Source organism: Macrobrachium nipponense, chromosome 11 (genome assembly GCF_015104395.2).
Source record: "Macrobrachium nipponense isolate FS-2020 chromosome 11, ASM1510439v2, whole genome shotgun sequence".
NCBI classification, from domain to species: domain Eukaryota; kingdom Metazoa; phylum Arthropoda; class Malacostraca; order Decapoda; family Palaemonidae; genus Macrobrachium; species Macrobrachium nipponense.
This window is the reverse complement of record NC_061087.1, coordinates 78,391,201-78,412,116: the sequence shown is the minus strand read 5'-3', so window position 1 is coordinate 78,412,116 and position 20,916 is coordinate 78,391,201. Positions and strand designations below refer to the sequence as shown.

Sequence of the window (20,916 nt, the reverse complement as noted above, 5' to 3'; positions counted from 1 at the left end):
AATATTTTATTTGGAAGAAAAGTACATTAGACTGAAAATAAACTAAATATTAAAGTGACTAAAACTAGAGTAAACTAAACTGATGTGGGGAAAGTGATTTCATATATTAACGAAAAGATAACTTAGGTACGTAAAGCAAAGTCACCTTTGATGTCTGGTGAAATTTGAAATGCGTCGTTAAGGGACGTAAAAGAGAAAATTATAGATAGCAATAGTGATAAAAAAAATTAATAAAAGGAAAAAAATGGCGATCGACGATGATGTCGGCGTAAGAATGAATGAAACAAAATTGTCTGTCTCGGATGGATTCATTAAGTCTTTTAATCTTGCAATGTGAACTGCTCGAGGAGACGAGTCTCTCGACTGGAATCATATTAATTCCTGCCCTCGGATGTGTAGCAGGGATTGGGAATGTGGTTGCCGGTGCAGGTGGCTGGGAGTGGGAATGGGATGCGGTGTGAGTGGTATGGAATGGGAATGAGGTACCGATGTGGGTCGGAAGGAATGGAGTTAGGAGCCGTGGTTGTGTAGCAGCGAATGAGAGGAATGTGGTACTGGTGTGGATGGGATGGAATGGGAAGGGGATACATTATGGATCGTATGGAATAGGATGGGGGACCATAATGGGCGGAATGGGATGGGGATAGAAGACCAAGTAGGAGGTATGCATTGGGAAGGCAACTAGATTGTGGGAGGGAATGGAAATGGCTATCGTGATGGGTGACAAGGAACGGCTGAGCAGAATTGGCGTCGTGAGGGATCAGAGTGTAAGGAATAGGAATTGGGCCCAGGGTGGGCGGCAGGAAAGGGGAATTGTGGTATGGGGGTGGGGGTGGGTGACTGGAACACTGTGAGCCGTGGAGGCGAGGTTCCCAGGGACGGAGAAGACCAAGGTAATGTGATTTGGGATCTTTTTTGAGAAAAGAGGGGAAAGTAAAGAGCACATGAGATGGGGAATGAGAATAATGATGGAATTCTCCGAGAGAGTGACGTGGAATTAGAGAGAGAGAGAGAGAGAGAGAGAGAGAGAGAGAGAGAGAGAGAGAAGAGAGAATGAATTTTCTTCGTGGTGAGAAAGCTGAAAAGGAAAATGAGCAAGACTTGCGAATGCAAATAAAAATGATAAATAAAAGCAGCTGATTAAATTTTCAATATGCATACATTTTTTTTTATAAATATACAAAAGACTTGTCTCGTTAGATCTACTGAAAGATGAAATATGAAACAAATTGCCAATATTTCTATAGCAGTAGTAAATAGGGATAAGTTAAAAGGAAGGATAGGCACATAAAAGAAGCAAATTATTTTTTTTTATACTGGAATGAAACCAGGTTTCGGTCGGCCTTCATATACTGGCGTCACTGATTTAATTAAGCAACGCCAGAAGATTCCAAGATTAATGAGTCATTTGCATATGCTTTGTCGGCTGTAATAGAACATCACATGTATGATGAAACCATAGAAACATATACGTCCCATGTTTAACAAGTTGGTATGGAAAATCCTGACAACGAACCCAGCCACCCCCCCCCCCACCCCCCCTCCCACCTCCAACCCCCACCCCTCACCAACAACTACCAGAAATATGCCTGTACCCGTAGACTGTTGCATCTCATTCCGCGCTTGCCGCATTAATAAGATTACGCTTCCCCGAGATTAAAGTTTTTTTTTTTTTTATTTATTTATTATTTTTAACTAGGAGCTGCTTGACGCATCAGGTTACATTAATGATTTCTTAGAAATCATACCTATACTTTTAGCATCAAGAATTTCAAATATCTAATCTTATTTACTTTACTATAGCTGCTTGTTGGAGCATAGCTGCGGTATATATGGGAAAGAAAATTCAGTAATTTTTCCCCTTTCTCGTTTTTTTTTTCTTAGTGAGGTGATGAGGGTTGCATGTTGCAGCGTGTCTACACAATTAAAATTAATCATATATTTTATTTTTTTATCATACATATTTCAAGATGCTCCATTTTTCTTCGTAAGAAGTTCCTGCTTTAGCAAGGCAGCATTACTACTTTGTTATACTTGTTAATTTATTTTTTTTTTTTTATTTTTTTTTTTATTTTATATTTTTTTTTTTATTTTTTTTTTTTTGGCGAGTGACGAAAGTTGCTCATTACCACAAAGCTAGATTAAGAATTCATTCCCCTACAGCCTGTCTCATACATGTCCTCAAAAATTTACTACTGACGTGTCCAAGCCCGCAGTCATAAAATAGAAGATACGGACAACAGTATCGTCTAACCCTTTTAAGCAGAGAGGAAAAAATCACTGGGGGAAAAGTAATGCAGGCTCGGAAAGGCCTCCGTCCCAAAAGCCCGACCGTCTGTATGAAATATGGAAGGAAAGCCCCACCGTGTCCTCTCGTAACATATAGGACAGAAATGGCCTTCAAACGGGCAAGTCCAAACAAGGGAGGAACTATTCGACAACATCACACGACTCCTGGCATCTCTGCCTCTTCCTCTAGTCTAGGGGCATCCCCCGTCCCCAAGGTCTACGACTTCCCCAGCCCCAGCCTCCATCATCCAAGGGAGAACTCCCTCAAGAGGGAGTCCCAACCCCGCCCCCCGATCCCTTTTTCTCAATAGACTGAGAAATACAACGTCGGCAGCCTTTTCGTACCATTCTCTCGGAATGTTGAGAGACGTAACAGAGACGGAGATGGTGCGATTTGACTTGCAACTCGGGTGATTGTATGTCACACCCCCCCTTTTTTCTTTCTTCCCGCGTTTCCTTTGTTTTGTTTTGGTTTATCTCTGTTGTTCAGTCCTTTGTTACTGCTGAAGGTTAGGGACAAATGTTTTATGATGGATGCCGGTGTTTTTCTTTATTGTTTTTTTCCTCTTTATCTGTATATATATGTTCTCGTCCACCTGGTTAGATTGACAGTCCCAATCCAGATGGCCATGCACCAAAAATGAGTAGATATTAGATTTAGGAAAAGGGGTCTGGTGTGAGAGATTATAATAATGTTTTGATTTTATAGAACTCATCCATACGAAGGGGTGATCATCCCTTAATGAAAATAAGCCATTTTCTCGTTTATATATTTTATATATATATATATATATATATATATATATATATATATATATATATATAATAATTTTTTTTTTTGCAGCTATGGCTGTTTTTCCTCCCCACATACCCCTTCTGTAATTAGGAAATCTCTACCTTCCTCTGTAATTCGAGCCCCATATAGTTGTGCGTTTTGGTCCCCATTAGGACTTCTGCTGTTCGCATCAGACGCCGAATATATGTTGTAAGTTTTTAAACGCAGTTTTTGAAAGTGACCAGCAAGACATGCATTTCATTTCCCGTCGATTTTCCCTAGAAAATGGAATATAGAAAACTGTTTTGTATAAAGTCCTTCAGTCATGGGTCTTGTATAAAGTCCTTCAGTCATGGGTCTTGAATAAAGTACTTCACTCATGGGTCCTGAAGTCCACTAGAGAAGTTTCTGTGAAGTCTTCGCAGGCGATGATAGCAGGCGCCAGTTAACACTTGATTCAGTTGGTAGATCATTAAGTTATTTCATAGTTTACATAAGTCGTCCCTGTAAGTTTCTAAAAAGTAGCATTTCGATGAACTTGGTTCGTCCGTTTTACTTGGCAGTAATCAGTCAGTCAACTAATATATTATTTAATGAATGATGTTAAGTGTCCACGGGAAGTCTTTACCATAAAAAGTCTAGGAACATTTCCATGACTGATGCTACGATGACATTTTGCGGTAAATCAGTGAATCGACAAATCATTTATCATCATAGCTTTCTTAGGTCTTCTCCAGAATATTTCATAAATCTTGAAACATTTGAGTGAACGCAGATGTTGCGACGCCATTTTACATAAAAGATTATAAATCAATCGGCCATTGAAAGTTTGCGCTAATTAATCTTGAAAAGTTGAGTTGAAGAACGAACGTTGATTGGTGAGTCGAATTTGCTTTTTAAAGTTTTGCAAGCCCAACTTTATTTTTTATTAGGGCCATGAAATGTCGTTTTGTATCTTTTGCACTTATCTTGCATTTTCATTCACATATTTTTTACAACATTATCGGTGATAAATAAATATAAAGAAATAAAGAAAATAACTGAGGAACAAAAAAAATCATAATTAAAATTGATAAATGCATTCATTAGATTTTAAGTAAATAAAAGAAATAGATAAGGATATAATTTTTTTAGTATGAAATAGATAAATTAATAGAATCGTCAGATACCGTTATCAATAAATGAATAAAAGGTCTATTACTGCTTAAACTATTAATTTTTAGGATGAAGTTGCAAGCTCTACGCTCACGTCCATGTGATGGACTGTTAAGCGTATGTCTAAACGGTCACCCGTCCATGTAGTTTATTTAATAATGTTGTCTAATACAGTTGCAGTATTTATTGGTGGCCACCCTTCCAAGTACTACTTCCTTACCTGATCCAGAGCTCCCGAACTTCATTTTCCAAGCTCCAAGCAAATTCATAGCTTTTCTGTATGAAGAAGAGAATGAACAAGACGGGAAGCATCTTGATGTCAATCAGTTTCGAAGCCTCGAGTTCTGACACCTTCCTCTTGGATTTAAATTTCCATTCCCTTCGTGATACCGGAGAGCAGCCTGAGATTAGGCGACGACATTAAACCCCTTCTGTGATGGATTGTGTCATTTTCGCGCCAGATGAATTTTAAAGCATTTACATAATACTTATGAAATAAATTTATTTGTATTTTGAAACGCTTGTAATTATATGCACCTACGTATACACAGGAGCTTTTATGTAAATCTTGGGTGCACCCAACGTACTCTCATCGTGTATTCAACTGTGTTTTGTGAAGAAAATTCTCAGGTTTACTTAAAATATCTTCTATGAGCCATTCAGCAAAGTTATGTTTTAGCGTTTACATATATTATTGCTAAGTTTTTGGTTTTTATCTCATCGTCAGTTTCATTCATTCGTGCATATAACGGGAGATTTGCCAACAAATTTTAGCCATTATGGTGGATTTATGCGTAGTGTCTCGTAGTTTTGATATGAATTTAAAGTAACTTTAATATTTTCTAATTCATATTCTGATTTATTTTGTATTCATTTACTTATTTTGTTTAGTCATGATATCAATAAGTCCAAGGATATTCCAATCAAGGAAGCTTTGCATTTCTAATTTTAACAGTACTGTTGCTTAAAATTCGTAACGTTATTTTTCCTATCAATAGCATCAATTACTTTAGCCAGTCAGAATCACCTGCCCTGCGAGTGGCTGATCAACTTCAAGGTTTAATTAGCCTTACCTGTTGCGTTGCTATTGCTTTTTTTTTCCCCCACTTGATTTCTTCGGGACTGGGCTAGATACGGCCATTATATATTGCTTGTTCAATTGGTCTCTGAATCAAAGCGGAGCTTACTCTGCCATTAGAGTAATTAAGATATGGTTTTTTTTTTTCACTACAACGGGGAAGCAAGTCAATTTTCATCTATTCTACCCTAATTTATCTTTAGGGGAGATTTGTACTCCTAGCCTGGAGTTGAAATTGAATGACTTTACCAACAAGAAATTCTGACATGTAACTCTTCTCTATTTTTTTTTTTTTTTTTTTTTTTTTTTTTTTTTTTTTTTTTTTTTTTTTTTTTTGTAGTGACAGGTCTAGATTTGTAACCCTTTTTTTTATTTTAGTTGTGTGCATTTCTAGGGGAAGACACTGGAGTAGTGTCAATTTCCTATTATCTACTACATTTAGGTAATTGGATATTAGATACCTTATTTGTTATAGGATAGGTTCTACTTGCCATATTAATATCTTGGAAGAGTACCTATAAATGCTTCTTAGTAGAAACAATAATATTTTCTCTCTCTCCTCTCTCTCTCTCTCTCTCTCTCTCTCTCTCTCTCTCTCTCTCTTCTAGTGTAAATCCAACGGGAAAAAGTACTCAAAAAAAGGCAGATTGAAAGTTCGATTTTTCATTGTAATCCCTCCCTGCAGCTGATGATGAAGTGTGGCGATGAACGGGCCATGGGAACAGGAGGAGGAGGAGGAGGAGGAGGAGGAGGAGGAGGAGGAGGAGGAGGAGGAGGAGGAGGTGGTGGTGGTGGGGGTGGTGGTGGTGGTGGTGGGGATGTTGGAGGAGGAGGAGGAGGAAGGCACGGAGGGGTAGGTAGACCCTCTTCCAGAGAGGCAGGGCTTCTTGGGGATGAGGGGAAGTTTGGAAGGGGATGTTGGTGGTGTTTTGAGGATGAGGGGAACTAGGGCTGTTGGGGATTTGGTGATGGAAGAGGGGGCTGGTAATGGATTAGGGGGTAAGGGTAATCTAAGGGCAAAGTGGCGGCTTGGGAGTAAGGGGTAGTGGGGGGACTGGTGGCCGTTTGGTGAGGAGGGGAAGAGTGGTACTAGTAGGTAGTGGTGTGAGTATGAGGGGAAATGGAGGGAGTACCAGGGCTGCTTTTGGGGTTGAGGGGAGGAGGAGGAGGAGGAGGAGGCTGAGGTTGTTTGTGGCTGTCTGAAGAACGAGGGAAAGCGGGGGACCTGGTAGGTGTTCGGAGGTGAGGGGAAGCGATAGGTAGGTGCTGGTGACGGCTTTGGGACGAGGGGAGGCAGAGGGAGGGTCTGTGCTTATAGCAGAGCGAGGACGAGAGCGGAAGTGACGATGAGCGATCGGGAGGACTTACCAGGAAGAAATAAAAGTGTGGAAGAGGCATCGCTGGAAATTGTTTTGCAAGAATCCGGGAGAAAATTCCAAATTGAGGTCACTGATTCGACTGGAGGCTATTGATTCCGAGGCTCTGATAGAAGTGGCAGCCAGGGAGAAAGTGTGAAAATTGTCTTTTGGAGAACTTCGCTTCTAAGGTGCATTTTTACTTGGACCGGTTTGAGATTTTGTGAAATAAAATTAGGAAGGAAATTGTGTTATCTCTAAATGCTGAAATCGTTTCAAATGTGTTGGTTGGTTTTTCAGAAATTATCTGAAATGGCGGAAGTCGTCTTTTCATGCTTTGTAACTTTTGGGGGGTACCATTTTCAGTGGACATATATCGATATTAAGATATTATATATATATAATTATATATATATATATATATATACATATATATATATATATATATATATATATATGCAGAAGCCAGGTACTTTGTCGTACCTCTAAGTAAATGGGGATACAATCCACAATGAAGTAAATTCCTCTTGTAGTTTAAAATATATATTTCTTGTATAGATTAAAGCTTTCGACCATCAACTGTGGTCTTGTTCACTAAAGTGAACAAGATACAGTTGATGGTCGAAAGCTTTAATCCTATACAAGAAATATATATTTTAAACTACAAGAGGAATTTACTTCATTGTGGATTGTATCCCCATATATATATATATATATATATATATATATCACATATATGAGTTAATTAGCAGTCCAGCGACATTTAAAAGTAGTGTAAGGTCTTATTTATTAATATTGGTATGGTTCCGCTAATGCATTTAAGTTGTAAAAAAAGTCAAGACATGAGTCACTGACTAGTTTATTTCATATTGGTGCTACAGTAGCAGGACGTCTCAGTGGCATGGTCGGTATGGTCTTGGCCAGCCACCTCGGTGGCAGCGAGTTTGATTTTCCGGCATTCCACTTATGGGCTAGAGTGAACTTCTGGTGACAGAAGTTCACTCTCGACGTGGTTCGCAAGTCACATAAAGCCGTTGGTCCCGTTGCTGAATACCCACCGGTTCCATGGAACGTAAAAACACCAAACAAACAAGCAAAATACAGGGCAAGGTTTAGTGGGAACCAAAGATGTTACCGAGTATTTCAGGACTGAATGACTGAATGATACCGTTCAGTCTATTAACCTATATTTTGCATTTTGATTGACTTATTACTATGTTAGTCCTCTAATTTTTTCAAATGCAGATGCGCAATTCAACACTGTCAGCTTATGGAAAAATGAAACTAATATCTTCCCTTCTGGTGCTCATCAGATATTTATAGGTATTTCATAATATGAATTCACTTTATACGTATAGATACACGAAAGTACAGTTTGTGTGTCAGTGGTTATAAGATTTATAGATCTTGAACCAGGAAGAACAAAACGCAAATATTTCCAGGACTCCATATTTTCCAGGGCAGTTTCCGGGACTCCTGATTCTATTCAGGTAGAGAGAAAAATTCCGAATGCGATGTGCAGGAGACCCTGAAATTGTGAAAAATATTCAGATAATCGTTTCATGGTTATGCACACACATTCACACGCGCACGCCAGACTGCAATAACACACACACACTACATATTTACATACATAGTATATATATATATATATATATATATTATTACATATATTATATATATATACACATATATATATATATATATTATATATATTAATAATATTGTTTTTTTAATTAAATATATATATATATATATATATATATATATAATATATATATGAAGAAAGTGACGTCCACACACATTACACCATGCATAAATACATACACACTCACACACATATATATGTAGAAAGTGACGTCCACACACAATTACACATACATACTTATATATATATATATATATATATATATATATAATATATATATATATATTGTGTATATATTATATATATATATATTGCATATATATACATATATATATATATATATATTGTATATATATATATATATATATATATATTACATCTCTCTATATATTATATATATTACATATCTATCTATATATATATATTACATGATACTATCTATTATAGGATATATATATATGATATATATTATTATATATATATATATATATATATATATATATATATATATAGCTATATATATATATATCCTATATAATAATATATATATATATACATATATATATATATATATATATATATATATATATATATATATATATATATATATATATATATATATATATATATGAAGAAAGTCTGGCGTGCGCGTGTGAATGTGTGTGCATAAGCATAGAAACGATTATCTGAATATTTTTCACAATTTGACTTCAATAAAATGTGATATTTTCACACGGATATGATCTATTTTCGAACTATAGTAAGCTAAAGTAGCCAGCAAATGTTGAACTTCCATGACCTGATCGATATTATTTGAATGTTCATTAACGATATTCATTATTGATTGATCGAAGATAACTGGCTGCGAAGTTCAGATAAGGCCAGTTCCGTTTTTCTTGTGTTGCAAAAACTCCAATTCTTTTATTTTGATTATTTATCTTGAGGCGATTTGAGATTCTAAGCCTAGATTCGCAACTGATCCTAAGATGTTTAGTCCAGCTAGAATAAGCGGGTTGCGGCGTTCAAGAGTATTGTGCCGCACGAGACCAATCAGCAGTCACGAGCGAGTTCTTCTGCCTCGGCGGTTTATTTGTATGTCATAAGACAACATTTCCGCGACGCTTAGTGTTTGAGCTAGTGAAATCTCTGAGTTTAGCATGAAAATTACGTTCATGCATTTCCTTAAGGGAAAATACCAAAACCTCATCAGGTCATTCTTTAAGTTAAGGACGTCATCTTCAGGTAAGAAATAGCATGCATATCTACTTCGATAACAATATTACTTGACACGATGAATACATCATCGATTCTCTCAATAATCGAGCCATGATTAAATTCTATCTTTTACGCGAGTTATTACATATGTTTTACTCATTGCAGGTTTTCAAAAATAAAAAGAATCTGTTATTGTTAGGAGTGATATTGTGTATTCAGACATCTTTGTTGTATGGAAAGAGCGCTAGGACGAAAGAATAGAATTTAATCATGGGCTCGATTATTGAGAGAATCGATGATGTATTCATCGTGTCAAGTAATATTGTTATCGAAGTAGATATGCATGCTATTTTCTTACCTGAAGATGACGTCCTTAACTTAAAGAATGACCTGATGAGGTTGGTATTTCCCTTAAGGAAATGCATGAACGTAATTTTCATGCTAACTCAGAGATTTCACTAGCTCAAACACTAAGCGGTCGCGAAATGTTGTCTTATGACATACAAAATAAAACCGCCGAGGCAGAAGAACTCGCTCGTGACCTGCTGATGTGGTCTGTGCGGCACAATACTCTTGAACGCCGCAACCCGCTTATTCTAGCTGGACTAAACATCTTAGGATCAGTTGCGAATCTAGGCTTAGGAATCTCAAATCGCCTCAAGATAAATAATCAAAAATAAAAGAATTGAGTTTTTGCAACACAAAACGGAACTGGCCTTATCTGAACTTCGCAGCAGTTATCTTCGATCAATCAAATAATGAATATCGTTAATGAACATTCAAATAATATCGATCAGGTCATGGAAGTTCAACATTTGCTGGCTACTTTAGCTTATATAGTTCGAAAATAGATCATATCCGTGTGAAAATATCACATTTTATTGAAAAGTCAAAAGATTACGTAGAAGCAATTACGTTAGCAACAAAGGGTGTGTTATCTCCTCACCTCATGCCTATCAAAGATCTGACGTTAACTTTAGAAAAACGGACGGGAGAAGCTAGGTTATATTCCTTTATTAGATGCCCATAAAGTAGAATTCTATTATAGCCTAATATCAGTCAGCGTTGAAAATTATAGAATTATGATCACAATTGCCTTTTGATTCTTCCGATGCTTGGCAATCATACAAAATAGCACCGTTTCACTACTTTCATGACGAATAACTCAAATCCAGTAATATCCAATTTAACGGGGCATGTACTGATTTTTCTTCTGATAAGAAATCATTTTACAGTCATTAAAGACTTAGATAAACTCACTCACTGTTCAGAAGCCATGAATAATAAAATTTGTACAGCTGACTCTTTGAATTCTATCCTATATCAAACGGATTCATGTGAGTTAGACATAGTGCTAAACGGCTCTCTCTCTCATACAAGCGAAGGTTGTCTGGGGAAACTTTATCCCTTTTACGGTAATAAATTCAATTACAGGATGAATCATGGTTCCTGGATCCGTTATGATAAGGCCGGATTCGACGTCGTGTGTCCGGACACATCCACGCCATGCCCCTATCTTCGTAGCAGCCGATGGTTGTACGGGGACATCTACAAACTATACCGTCAGAGGGGTCAACACGATAATACGTGAGAAGGCGTATTTTCGCGAACTACACGTGGGCTACCACAATCATCCCATCACTACCTCCCTCCCATACAACGCGCGAGTAGCTCATCGTTTGACGCAACTGGCTGAGATGACCCACGCGTCATCGACTTATGCAGGTGGAGAAAATCTTCGACTACTACATTCTGCTAGCCGTGTTCAGCGTGACGGCCATAATTGGTTATCGCCGTCAACATCTTGCTTGGCGTAGGCTAAGGCGTAAACAGAAGGATCTCAAGGGAACGTACTGGCCCGTCTAGATGACGTACCCGTTAAACTCAAGTCGTTTGCGTTTAGGGCCGCCTGAACTTGGCCACTTCAGTTCGTGCCTAGGGAATGGTCTGGAATTGTGTTGTGTGTGAAAAGCGGTCCGTATGCTGGCAAAATGTAGGACAAGAAAGACTCACGCCTTTGCATTGAAACAGTTAAAGTATCTCCGGGCCGGGGCCTAATAAAGCATTATAGCCCAAATTATTATCATTAATATATTCCTAAAGGTATTTTTCGGGCACCTAATAAAATATCAGCCCTATATATTGAATTTCTGCAGAATTACATTGTTATACTATTATACAATTATATTTATCTATTACAAAGAGTGTCAAGTACTCTTAACAATTATCCATGATCATGCTAATCATTATTTAGTAACCATTATTCTTAATCATGGTTACCTGTTATCATATAATCATGTATACATTTTTGGTTTGATTTTTACCGCTTTTTGTTTCTAATTTATTTTTCTGGGTACATAATCATTATTATTACCAAACATGGATCTATATTTTCCATGCATTTATCTTTGTTTATGAATAAGCGGGATCTCACCTGTAGACGCTCATTTAAATGCAAAAAGCATCACAGACCCAGCAGTACAATTACAGGAGGCCAAGAGCTTCGTTGACTTTCGCGAAAGGCGACGCAAGTGCGTATCTAAGGGGGGTTTCTTTCCAAGAAGCGCTTACATGGGACGAGTTCAAAATTAGATTACGTGCCGTGTATGGGGGTGAAGAGGCTTTTAGATGTAGTATTGGCATTGAGAAATATCCTTAACCAAGCCTCCATGACTCAGCTCAATGTTGTCGAGCGGGCGGCGCTAATTGCCGACCGGCTAAATGAATATCAGGATAGTTTAAGTAACTCCGGGTGGGTTGCGGGTGCTAAAATCAAAGTGAAAGATTTTATCCGTTTGATCTACCTTACGTCTATCACTGTAATGTTGCCTGAAGCGTTAGTAACGGTGTTTTGATAAAAAATTGCAGCCCGACAGTACGGAATTAGATGTGTATAAACAAATAACAAACACATGTCTAAAAATGTACCGACCTAGATCCTTCGCTCATTCAAGTTTGCAAAAAATGAGAACAAGCCACAACAAGTAAATGTAGGTTACATAATAATAATCAAGTTTGCAGGGAATGGTTTGTTATAACTGTTAAACGACCAGGTTCATGATTTCAGACTGTCGGACGCGTTTGTGTTTTTTTCAATTCACAAATAGTTCAAAAACTCATTACATATAACCGTTGCTACTCGAGGAATCAACAGCAAAATGCTCACAAACGCAACCAGTTGCGAGTGCAAATAAAAAGAAGTGGGTCCTCAGTTACTATAAAGAAGAAGGAAACAACCAAACGAAATTCTGCACAACAGCAGAAACAAACAAATCGTGCCTCAGGTACCTCTGTTCCTGGGCCGTCTAGCCAGAACTCGCAAGAGCAAGCGAATTTTCAGGGTGTGATAAACAAAACAAATACCACGTAGTTCACTCCAAGGGGGGAGAGGGCGATGTTGGGTCATCAATATCAACATCTTTTGTATCAAATAATCAGTTTAAAATCAACTTTATCAGATCATTGTGAGACAATTGATTTTCCTATGAAACACACGGCCGAATCAAAAAAATCTGTGCAGGTTCCCGTAGATTTGCAACAAATTCATGCAATTATTAGTCAAAACGAGTTGCGACCAACCTTACATGCAGTAAATTTGGACCATAAGTCATTCACTTTGTTCTTTGATTCTGGTAGTCCACGTAAATATAATGGATTTAAGGACTCATCATTTACTCTTTTCAAATTTCCCTATAGAAAAGTCCGGAATAAGGCTCTCAGGCAGGGAAAATAATGATTTAAATTTTGGCGTAACTCATGTACAGTACAAGGTCGGTAGCGCACGTTTGCTGATACCTTTGTCGTTGTACAAAACATTAATATGTATCCCGCAGTAATTATCGGATACCCGTCTATGGGCACTCAAAATATTATCTTAGCACCTGCAAAACAACGGCGTGTATATCAAGGGAAATTCTATAGGTCTTCTAATACCCTAAATCTTGTTTTAGATAATAAAGAGACAGACAGAGTTGTCACTTACATTACGGAACCGATCACCTGTCTCATGAACCAAGAAATAATACAGGCAACCCAACAGAACTCTCGCTCACCCGTAATATCAGGTTGCACGCAAACTCTCGAGGCCTAACGTAACTTCAAATATATAAGTGCGTGTAAAGAGAACCTTGCCAGGATCTGAAACATTAATCCTTTCCGAAACTCTGAAAACACACGGATTATCCGTCACACAGCCGTTTATACAGTCGGCTCACAACAACAATGTAAACATCGAAGTCTGTAATCATTTGAATACCACTTTAGTAATCCACAAAAATCAACATATCTTGGATGCCGAAGTTTATAAACATCGCATTCTTACCGTAGCTGAGATAATCACGCTCAATCAGTCGCGATGAAACCCTTTTGCAATCTATAAAGAACAAAATCAATCAGGACATTCAAGAAAGAAGGAATTCAGCAGAAATTTTGAATCTGTTAACTAAATATCATGATGTTTTTTCCACTACGGATGGAACCTTAGGAAAAACGGATGTCATCGAGCATCAAATCAGGCTCAAGGACAAACAGAAAGTAATCTATGTACCTTCGTACCGACTTCCTATGAAATTTCAGAATGAGATAACAGAGGAAGTAGGTAAAATGTTAAAGGAAGGAGTCATTAGGAAATCAAACAGCCCTTATAATTTTTTCCGTTAATAGTAGTACCGAAAAAGATCGAACTTGGCGGATATGCGTAGATTTTTCGTCGTTTAAACGAAGAAACAATCCCTGACAGATTCCCAGTACCATGTACCGATGATATCCTATCTTTACTAGGCCAGAATAATATTTACACAAGCCTAGACTTACTAAAAGGATTTCATCAGATTCCGATGGAACAAGAAAGTATCCCACCGCTGCCACCACTTCTAATGTCTTATCGCTTGGCGATAGACTTTTTTTGTTCTTTCCTTACGACTGTCATTCGTAAGTAATTTTTTGGTTCCTCTCATCTCCCTGGATATCTTAGTTAGAGAGGTTCTTTCTTGACTAGAGAGATGATTCAAACAGGCAAGTTGACAAGATAACACTTTATTCTGTAACTCCATACTAGGAGATGCAGCTCGGTCGGACGACCGATATGTTTGATCGTTGGCGTGGAACTGCCATTCTAAAAGCATCGCGTCGATAGCGGAACATTAGCTATCTCAGCAATTCAATATAAAAACACATACTGTAGTTCGCCGGCTCGGAAGTTACAAGTTTCCGGCGTAGGTTAACAGGTCAACCGCTTCCCATGGAACGTTGTTGTGCAAAGTTATCATAAACATAAAAATGTTGACAAAGCTTAGAGCTAGATCAGGCTACTGCAGACAGCGAGCATAGCGTAATCTAGGTCCGCTTTGGTCACGTAGAACCCTCCTAATGCCATGACCCCAGGTCATTGGTTTATATTTACAGATCTTGTAATTATATAATAAAATGTAATTATTACATATATATATATATATATATATATTATATTAGATATACTATATATATATATATATATTTATTTATTTATATTATATATATTATATTTATATTTTATATATATATATATATATATATGTATATATATATATATATACTATATATATTATATATATATATATAGTTAATGTATATGTATGTGGTGTCAGTATAAAAGGGCCATCAAAACACACTGGTTTTAAGCTAATTACTATTTTTCGGTGGGCTAACTTCCACCCTTATCAAGTAGTGAATGACAGGAGTTACATAGGCGAAATATGTAGTGGGAGATATGCCCTCAGGTGATACCTGGGGTCCCAACTAAGCCAATGCTTGTTCTGTTAATTGTCTTAATCTGCTTCATCGTTGCCTTAAGGAAGATATTGTTTATATGGTCAGAGTCCCAGGCTCAATTGGAAAAGTTGTTCCTATTATCTTGTTGTTTTATTAGTGAAGACTCTACCATCTGACATTTGTATTGACATATGCTCTTGTATAAAATTCGGCATGAGTTCCAATCCATGGTATGGTTCGTGTATATTATGAAATGGAAAATTGCCGAAGTATGTTGTCCATATCTAACTGATCGTTTGTTAGATATAGATAACATTGTTCGGCAATGTTCCATCATATAAATAACGCTAACCATACCATGGATTGGAACTCGCCCAGAATTTTATACAAGAGCAATCTTACTTAGGGCAACAATGAAACAGATTAAAACAATTAACAGAACCAATGCCAGCTTAGCGGTGACCCCAGGCATCGCCTAAGGGCAAATCCCCCCCTATATATTTCGCCAATGTAACTCCTGTCATTCACTACTTGATAAGATTGGAGGTTAGTCCACCAAAATATAGTCCTTAGCTTTAAATATATGAAGAAAATTGTCATTCTTTTTATTTTTGTGTCCATCAGTAGATAAAAACAAGAATGCTTTATATTCCCAGACGAATGATAATCCATCCTGTTTCCTATAAATTAAAACACGTTTATGCTGGTGTACGAAAGAGTTCCACGAAAAAAAAAAAAAAAAAAATTAGTTTTCAAGCATGGATCTTTTGCTCCTTGCCTTGGTGGTGCGTTGTATTTTCTTTCAGGAGTAGAATGATTCAAGATTGTGTGAAATGTGCGCACATTTCGTATATAACACACACATTTATATATATATATAATAATATATATATATATTATATATATATATATATATATATTATTTATTTATGTATTATGTCCAGGTGTGGGATTTTTATTTTACTGTTGGAAAGGATTAAGAGTTGACCCAAACCCTCGGAGAATCTAACCCTTTTGCCTTTACCTACCCAAATACCTTAGCCAAATCCCTGATTAACGTCCAACAAAAGACAACCCCCAAGAACACGGGAATATACAAAATCACATGCCTGCACTGTGGCCAATCTTACATCAGTTTTACAGGAAACTCCCTTCCCCAGAGATTAATACAACATAAACGAACAGTTAGTTATGGACAACAGAGCTCCGCTATTTTTAACCATATAAATAACCATAATCACAAAATAAACTGAAATTTGTCACATATAATTTATAGCAGCAGATGTCTTTACAAAAGCAGATGTCTTTACAAAAGTCAAATGATAGTGAGCCTTTATTAAACAAAGACAGGTAATGAATATCTCAAAGGGCGCCTGGGATTCAGATATCATTGATAAAATCTTCCTTCAACCAATGCTTAAGAAGATTGAAGAAGAATTATTTTATCAGTGGGGGTGACTTCGAAAATATGCTACCTGTGGGCTCCTTTTATTATTATTATTATTATATATGGTATGTGTCTGTTATGTCTGTATGTATGGTTAGTATGTATGTATGTTATGTATGTATGTATTGTATATGTATGTATGTATGTATGTAGTTATGTATGTATGTATGTGTATATAAGGAGCCCATAAAAACGCCAGAATATATAAGTAATTAGTATATTTCAGAGACTGCTGGAGAGAGACAGGAGTCTCTGAAATATAATAATTACTTTATATATTTTGGTGTTTGGTATGGCTCCTTTTATTATATATATATATATATATAATTATATATATATATATATATATATATATATAAGTATATTTATATATTGCATTCATATATAAAATGGAGCATACCCGAGGGTTATGAACATTTGTCTGTAATTATTGATTAAAATAATACATTAAATACAATAACTGAGCGGCTTCAGTATCTTATGAACCACCAAGCATGAAGTATGAAACTTAGCGCAAAAGATTTTGAATAGACAAACGTTTGTATTTTAATTTGTTTTGCTTCTCAAAAAGATCAATAAATGTTCAGCTGTCTTTTAGTTTTAGATTTTCTTTTCTAAGGATAAGTGACATTTCTCCCAGTATGTACACCTTAGCTTTTAGAGAAAGGCGATAGCGTCTTATTTTAAGTTGCTTCCAAAATTTTATACTAAACACTGGAGTGAAGTTATCGACCCTCAGCTGGGCACAAGAACGTTCTTAATAAGTATTAACTAACATCTGTCATATGCTGCAATGCTACGTTCAAGAGTAGAAAGTTTACTAAAAATTGGCTGAATAAAGGGGGAATACAGTAGCAATATAATGTAATTTTTTACTAAAACTCTGAAGCAAATACATGTAGATCCAGACACAATTGCTTCAAAGTCACTAAGATTTCTTCATAGAATTTATTGTGTCAAGCTGGGTAGTAAATCGGTGACCGCTTCTGTCAGTGGGATCAAACTTTACGTAAAAATTGTTATATCTGTAAATCTCCATTTCCCTGCTCTAGAACTGAACTGGTTGGTGTTTTGGAAGTATTAAATTGCGTACTTGTTTTGAAAGGTTTAGTGAAATCGACATTTGTAGCTACATTTCTAGAAAAAAAATATAGGACTAAATCTAATTTTCTTTTGCCCTTCTCTCCCCACTTTTGTGTGTGTGTGTGTGTGTGTGTGAACATCCCTTTGTCATGGCTTAATTGAACACCCAGTATGTGAGTGTCGTCCCCCATTTTTGTTATAGGCCAGTAATCCTCTACTTCGTTAAATTCTTCCGAGCAAACCTTTCACGGCCAGAGGAAAGTTATACAGATTAAGCTCTTTCCAGTTCCGCCTTTGTCGGCGGCGGATTGGAAGTAAATAAGTTTGATGATTTTTATAACTGCCATTTTATTGGTCTTTTTGATGGCGTGGGATTTCGATTTTCCCTCGGCTGTAAATTATGTAAAGTCTTCCAAAGTCTGTTTTGAAATCACTTGGGCAAATAATCTAAGCGCATTTGGACCCTTTCAATATATTAGGGTAAAGGGGGTTTGGGGGTGGGGGAGGGGGAGGGGTGTGAGGATGATTCGAATCCCTTTTCGTCGAATTTGTTTACATATAGTCCGTAGAGGCTTAGCGAGATAGGCCACCATGCTGATATAATTATTAAATCAAGGTGCTTCGGATAAAATGTGTTTGAGTTTGTGTAATGGACAAAGGAGCAAATTTTACTGTTGATGATACTTTAGTCATTTAAATCTATAAGTGATTACTATAAATAAGTGCGTGGTTAAGATAATATATACATAACATATACTTCTATTATACACTCGGCTGGGTGTAGGCTTTGCACCGTAGAAATGAAAGTAGAAATAAATATTTTAGGTAAATTCTACAAAGATTTTATTTTTATGGTGAGACTAGAAATAAGTCCTAGTCAGTTTGAAAGTGAATTCATTAATTGGGAAACGCATCAGACTTTAATTGGTAATCAGTCTCCTCCTGAGTATATTTATTACATGAGATTCAAGTTTCATCCAATCCAAATAAAATAACACTTGAACTTGTGCAGTGGGATGAGATTCAGAACTTCACCAAATCCAGTCTCTAAATTTATATAGAAAAACATTAACTTTTTTTTATATAAAGTTGATGTCACAGAGTTTAACTAAGTGTTAAACCTCTTAATATGTGGACGTGGTAATAACGGAATATTTCATTAATAATTATCATGTATTTATTTTGTTGTAGATATCGTGCTCTCGGATTACGGTCATTTTTTCGGTCTATGGCTTTTGCTCTCCTGTGTATTATTCTGAAATTCAAAATATTCAAGATATGATAAACCAAACCTAAATGTCAAACATCAGGTAAAATATAATCCGAAGATGGTTAAAGGTTAGTGTCAACTGCGACCACTTTGTCATAAAAATGGAATCATTTGATTAAGGATTCACCAGTACTCATCACCCCAAAGGCATCCTTTCAACGTTTAAGAAGGATTCTCATCTGAAGATTAGTATGGCTAGAAAGTAGTCGCACAGAAAGCAAGAATGTAATCCTGTAAAGCAGCGCAGAATTTCTGATTTTTTGAAATATTAAGTGTGCTGTATAGAAACTTAGACTATAGTAAGATAGATTGAGAAGTGTATTTAGTTTGTTCTTTTTACTGAAAATATGTAGACAGTCCAACCCCTCTCATACTTTCATTTCCTTCCTTCTTTCTGTCTTTCTTCATAGTTTCATCAATAATAATAATAATAATAATAATAATAATAATAATAATAATAATAATAATAATAATAATAATAATAATAATAATAATAATAATAATAATAATAATAATAATAATAAACTGAAAGAGATGCAGAAAAACAAAGCCTAAAAAGCAAGAAAACAAGGGAGGAACTCAACGAGAAATACAAAGTACAAAAGAGAGAGGATTAAACAACACAATATAAGATGTAAAACAGAGGCCTTAAGGCCAAAGCACATAAGATCCAACGGTACATGAACAGGAATAGGGATACCAACAGAACAAACTATTCGGAACCAACCAGAAAAAGACTATACAGCCAACTGAAAGGGGAAGACACACACCACCAAAAGAAATTCCTGAAGCCGAACCAAGTAAGAGACTCTGGGAAAACATATGGAGCATCCGGTATCACAACAAAAATGCACATGGCTCCATGAAGTCAAAGGAAGAAGAAACAAGGAGAATAAACAAAGATTCACAGAGATCACGACAGACACAGTCAGACAAACCAACTAAAGAAAAGAAAATGCAAACTGGAAAAGCCCCAGGTCCCCGATGAAAGTCCATGGATACTGGCTCAAAACTTCAGGCCCTACACCCACGAATAGCAGAACATCTCCAGTATTGTATCTCAAATCATCATGCACCCAAATGGATGACCACAGGAAGAACATCCTTGGTACAAAAAGACAAGAGTAAGGGAAATATAGCCAGTAACTACAGGCCTATCACCTGCCTACCAATAATGTGGCAAGTTACTAACAGGTATCATCAGTGAAAGGCTATACAACTACCTAGAGGAGACAACATCATCCCCCACCAACAGAAAGGCTGCAGAAGGAATGAAGGGGCACACCAGCTCCTGATAGACAAAATGGTAATGAAGAATAGTAGGAAGGAAAAGGAAAAAACCAACCTAAGCATGGCATGGATAGACTATAAGAAAGCCTTCGACATGATACCACACACATGGCCAATAGAATGCCTGAAAATATATGGGGCAGAGGAAAACACCATCAGCTTTCTCAGACATGATACCACACACATGGCTAATAGAATGCCTGAAAATATATGGGGCAGAGGAAAACACCATCAGCTTCCTCAAAAATATAATGCGCAACTGGAATACAATACTTACAAGCTCTGGAAGATAAGACTAGCAGAGCTTAATATCAGGAGAGGAATCTTCCAGGGCGACTCACTGTCCCCACTACTCTTGTAGTAGCCATGATTCCCATGACAAAGCACTACAGAAGATGGATGTCGGTACCAACTCAAGAAAAGAGGCAACAGAATCAACCATCTGGTGTTCATGGACGACATCAAGCTGTATGGTAAGAGCATCAAGGAAATAGATACCCTAATCTAGACTGTAAGGATTGTACCTGGGGACATCAGGATGGAGTTTGGAATAGAAAAATGCT

General features: G+C 36.7%; 1 protein-coding gene across 1 annotated transcript in view; it reads right to left on the bottom strand.

Annotated features, from left to right (window-relative positions):
• Positions 1-374: 374 nt before the first annotated feature.
• Positions 375-20,916, bottom strand: part of LOC135209137 (uncharacterized) — a 44,740-nt gene continuing 24,198 nt past the window's right edge. The window contains exons 3-5 of the mRNA XM_064241793.1: positions 6,431-6,660; positions 6,012-6,278; positions 375-910 (exon numbers count right to left, since the gene is read on the bottom strand). Of these exons, the coding sequence (XP_064097863.1) occupies positions 375-910; positions 6,012-6,278; positions 6,431-6,660 (1,033 nt within the window). The remainder of the gene's footprint in view (positions 911-6,011; positions 6,279-6,430; positions 6,661-20,916) is intronic.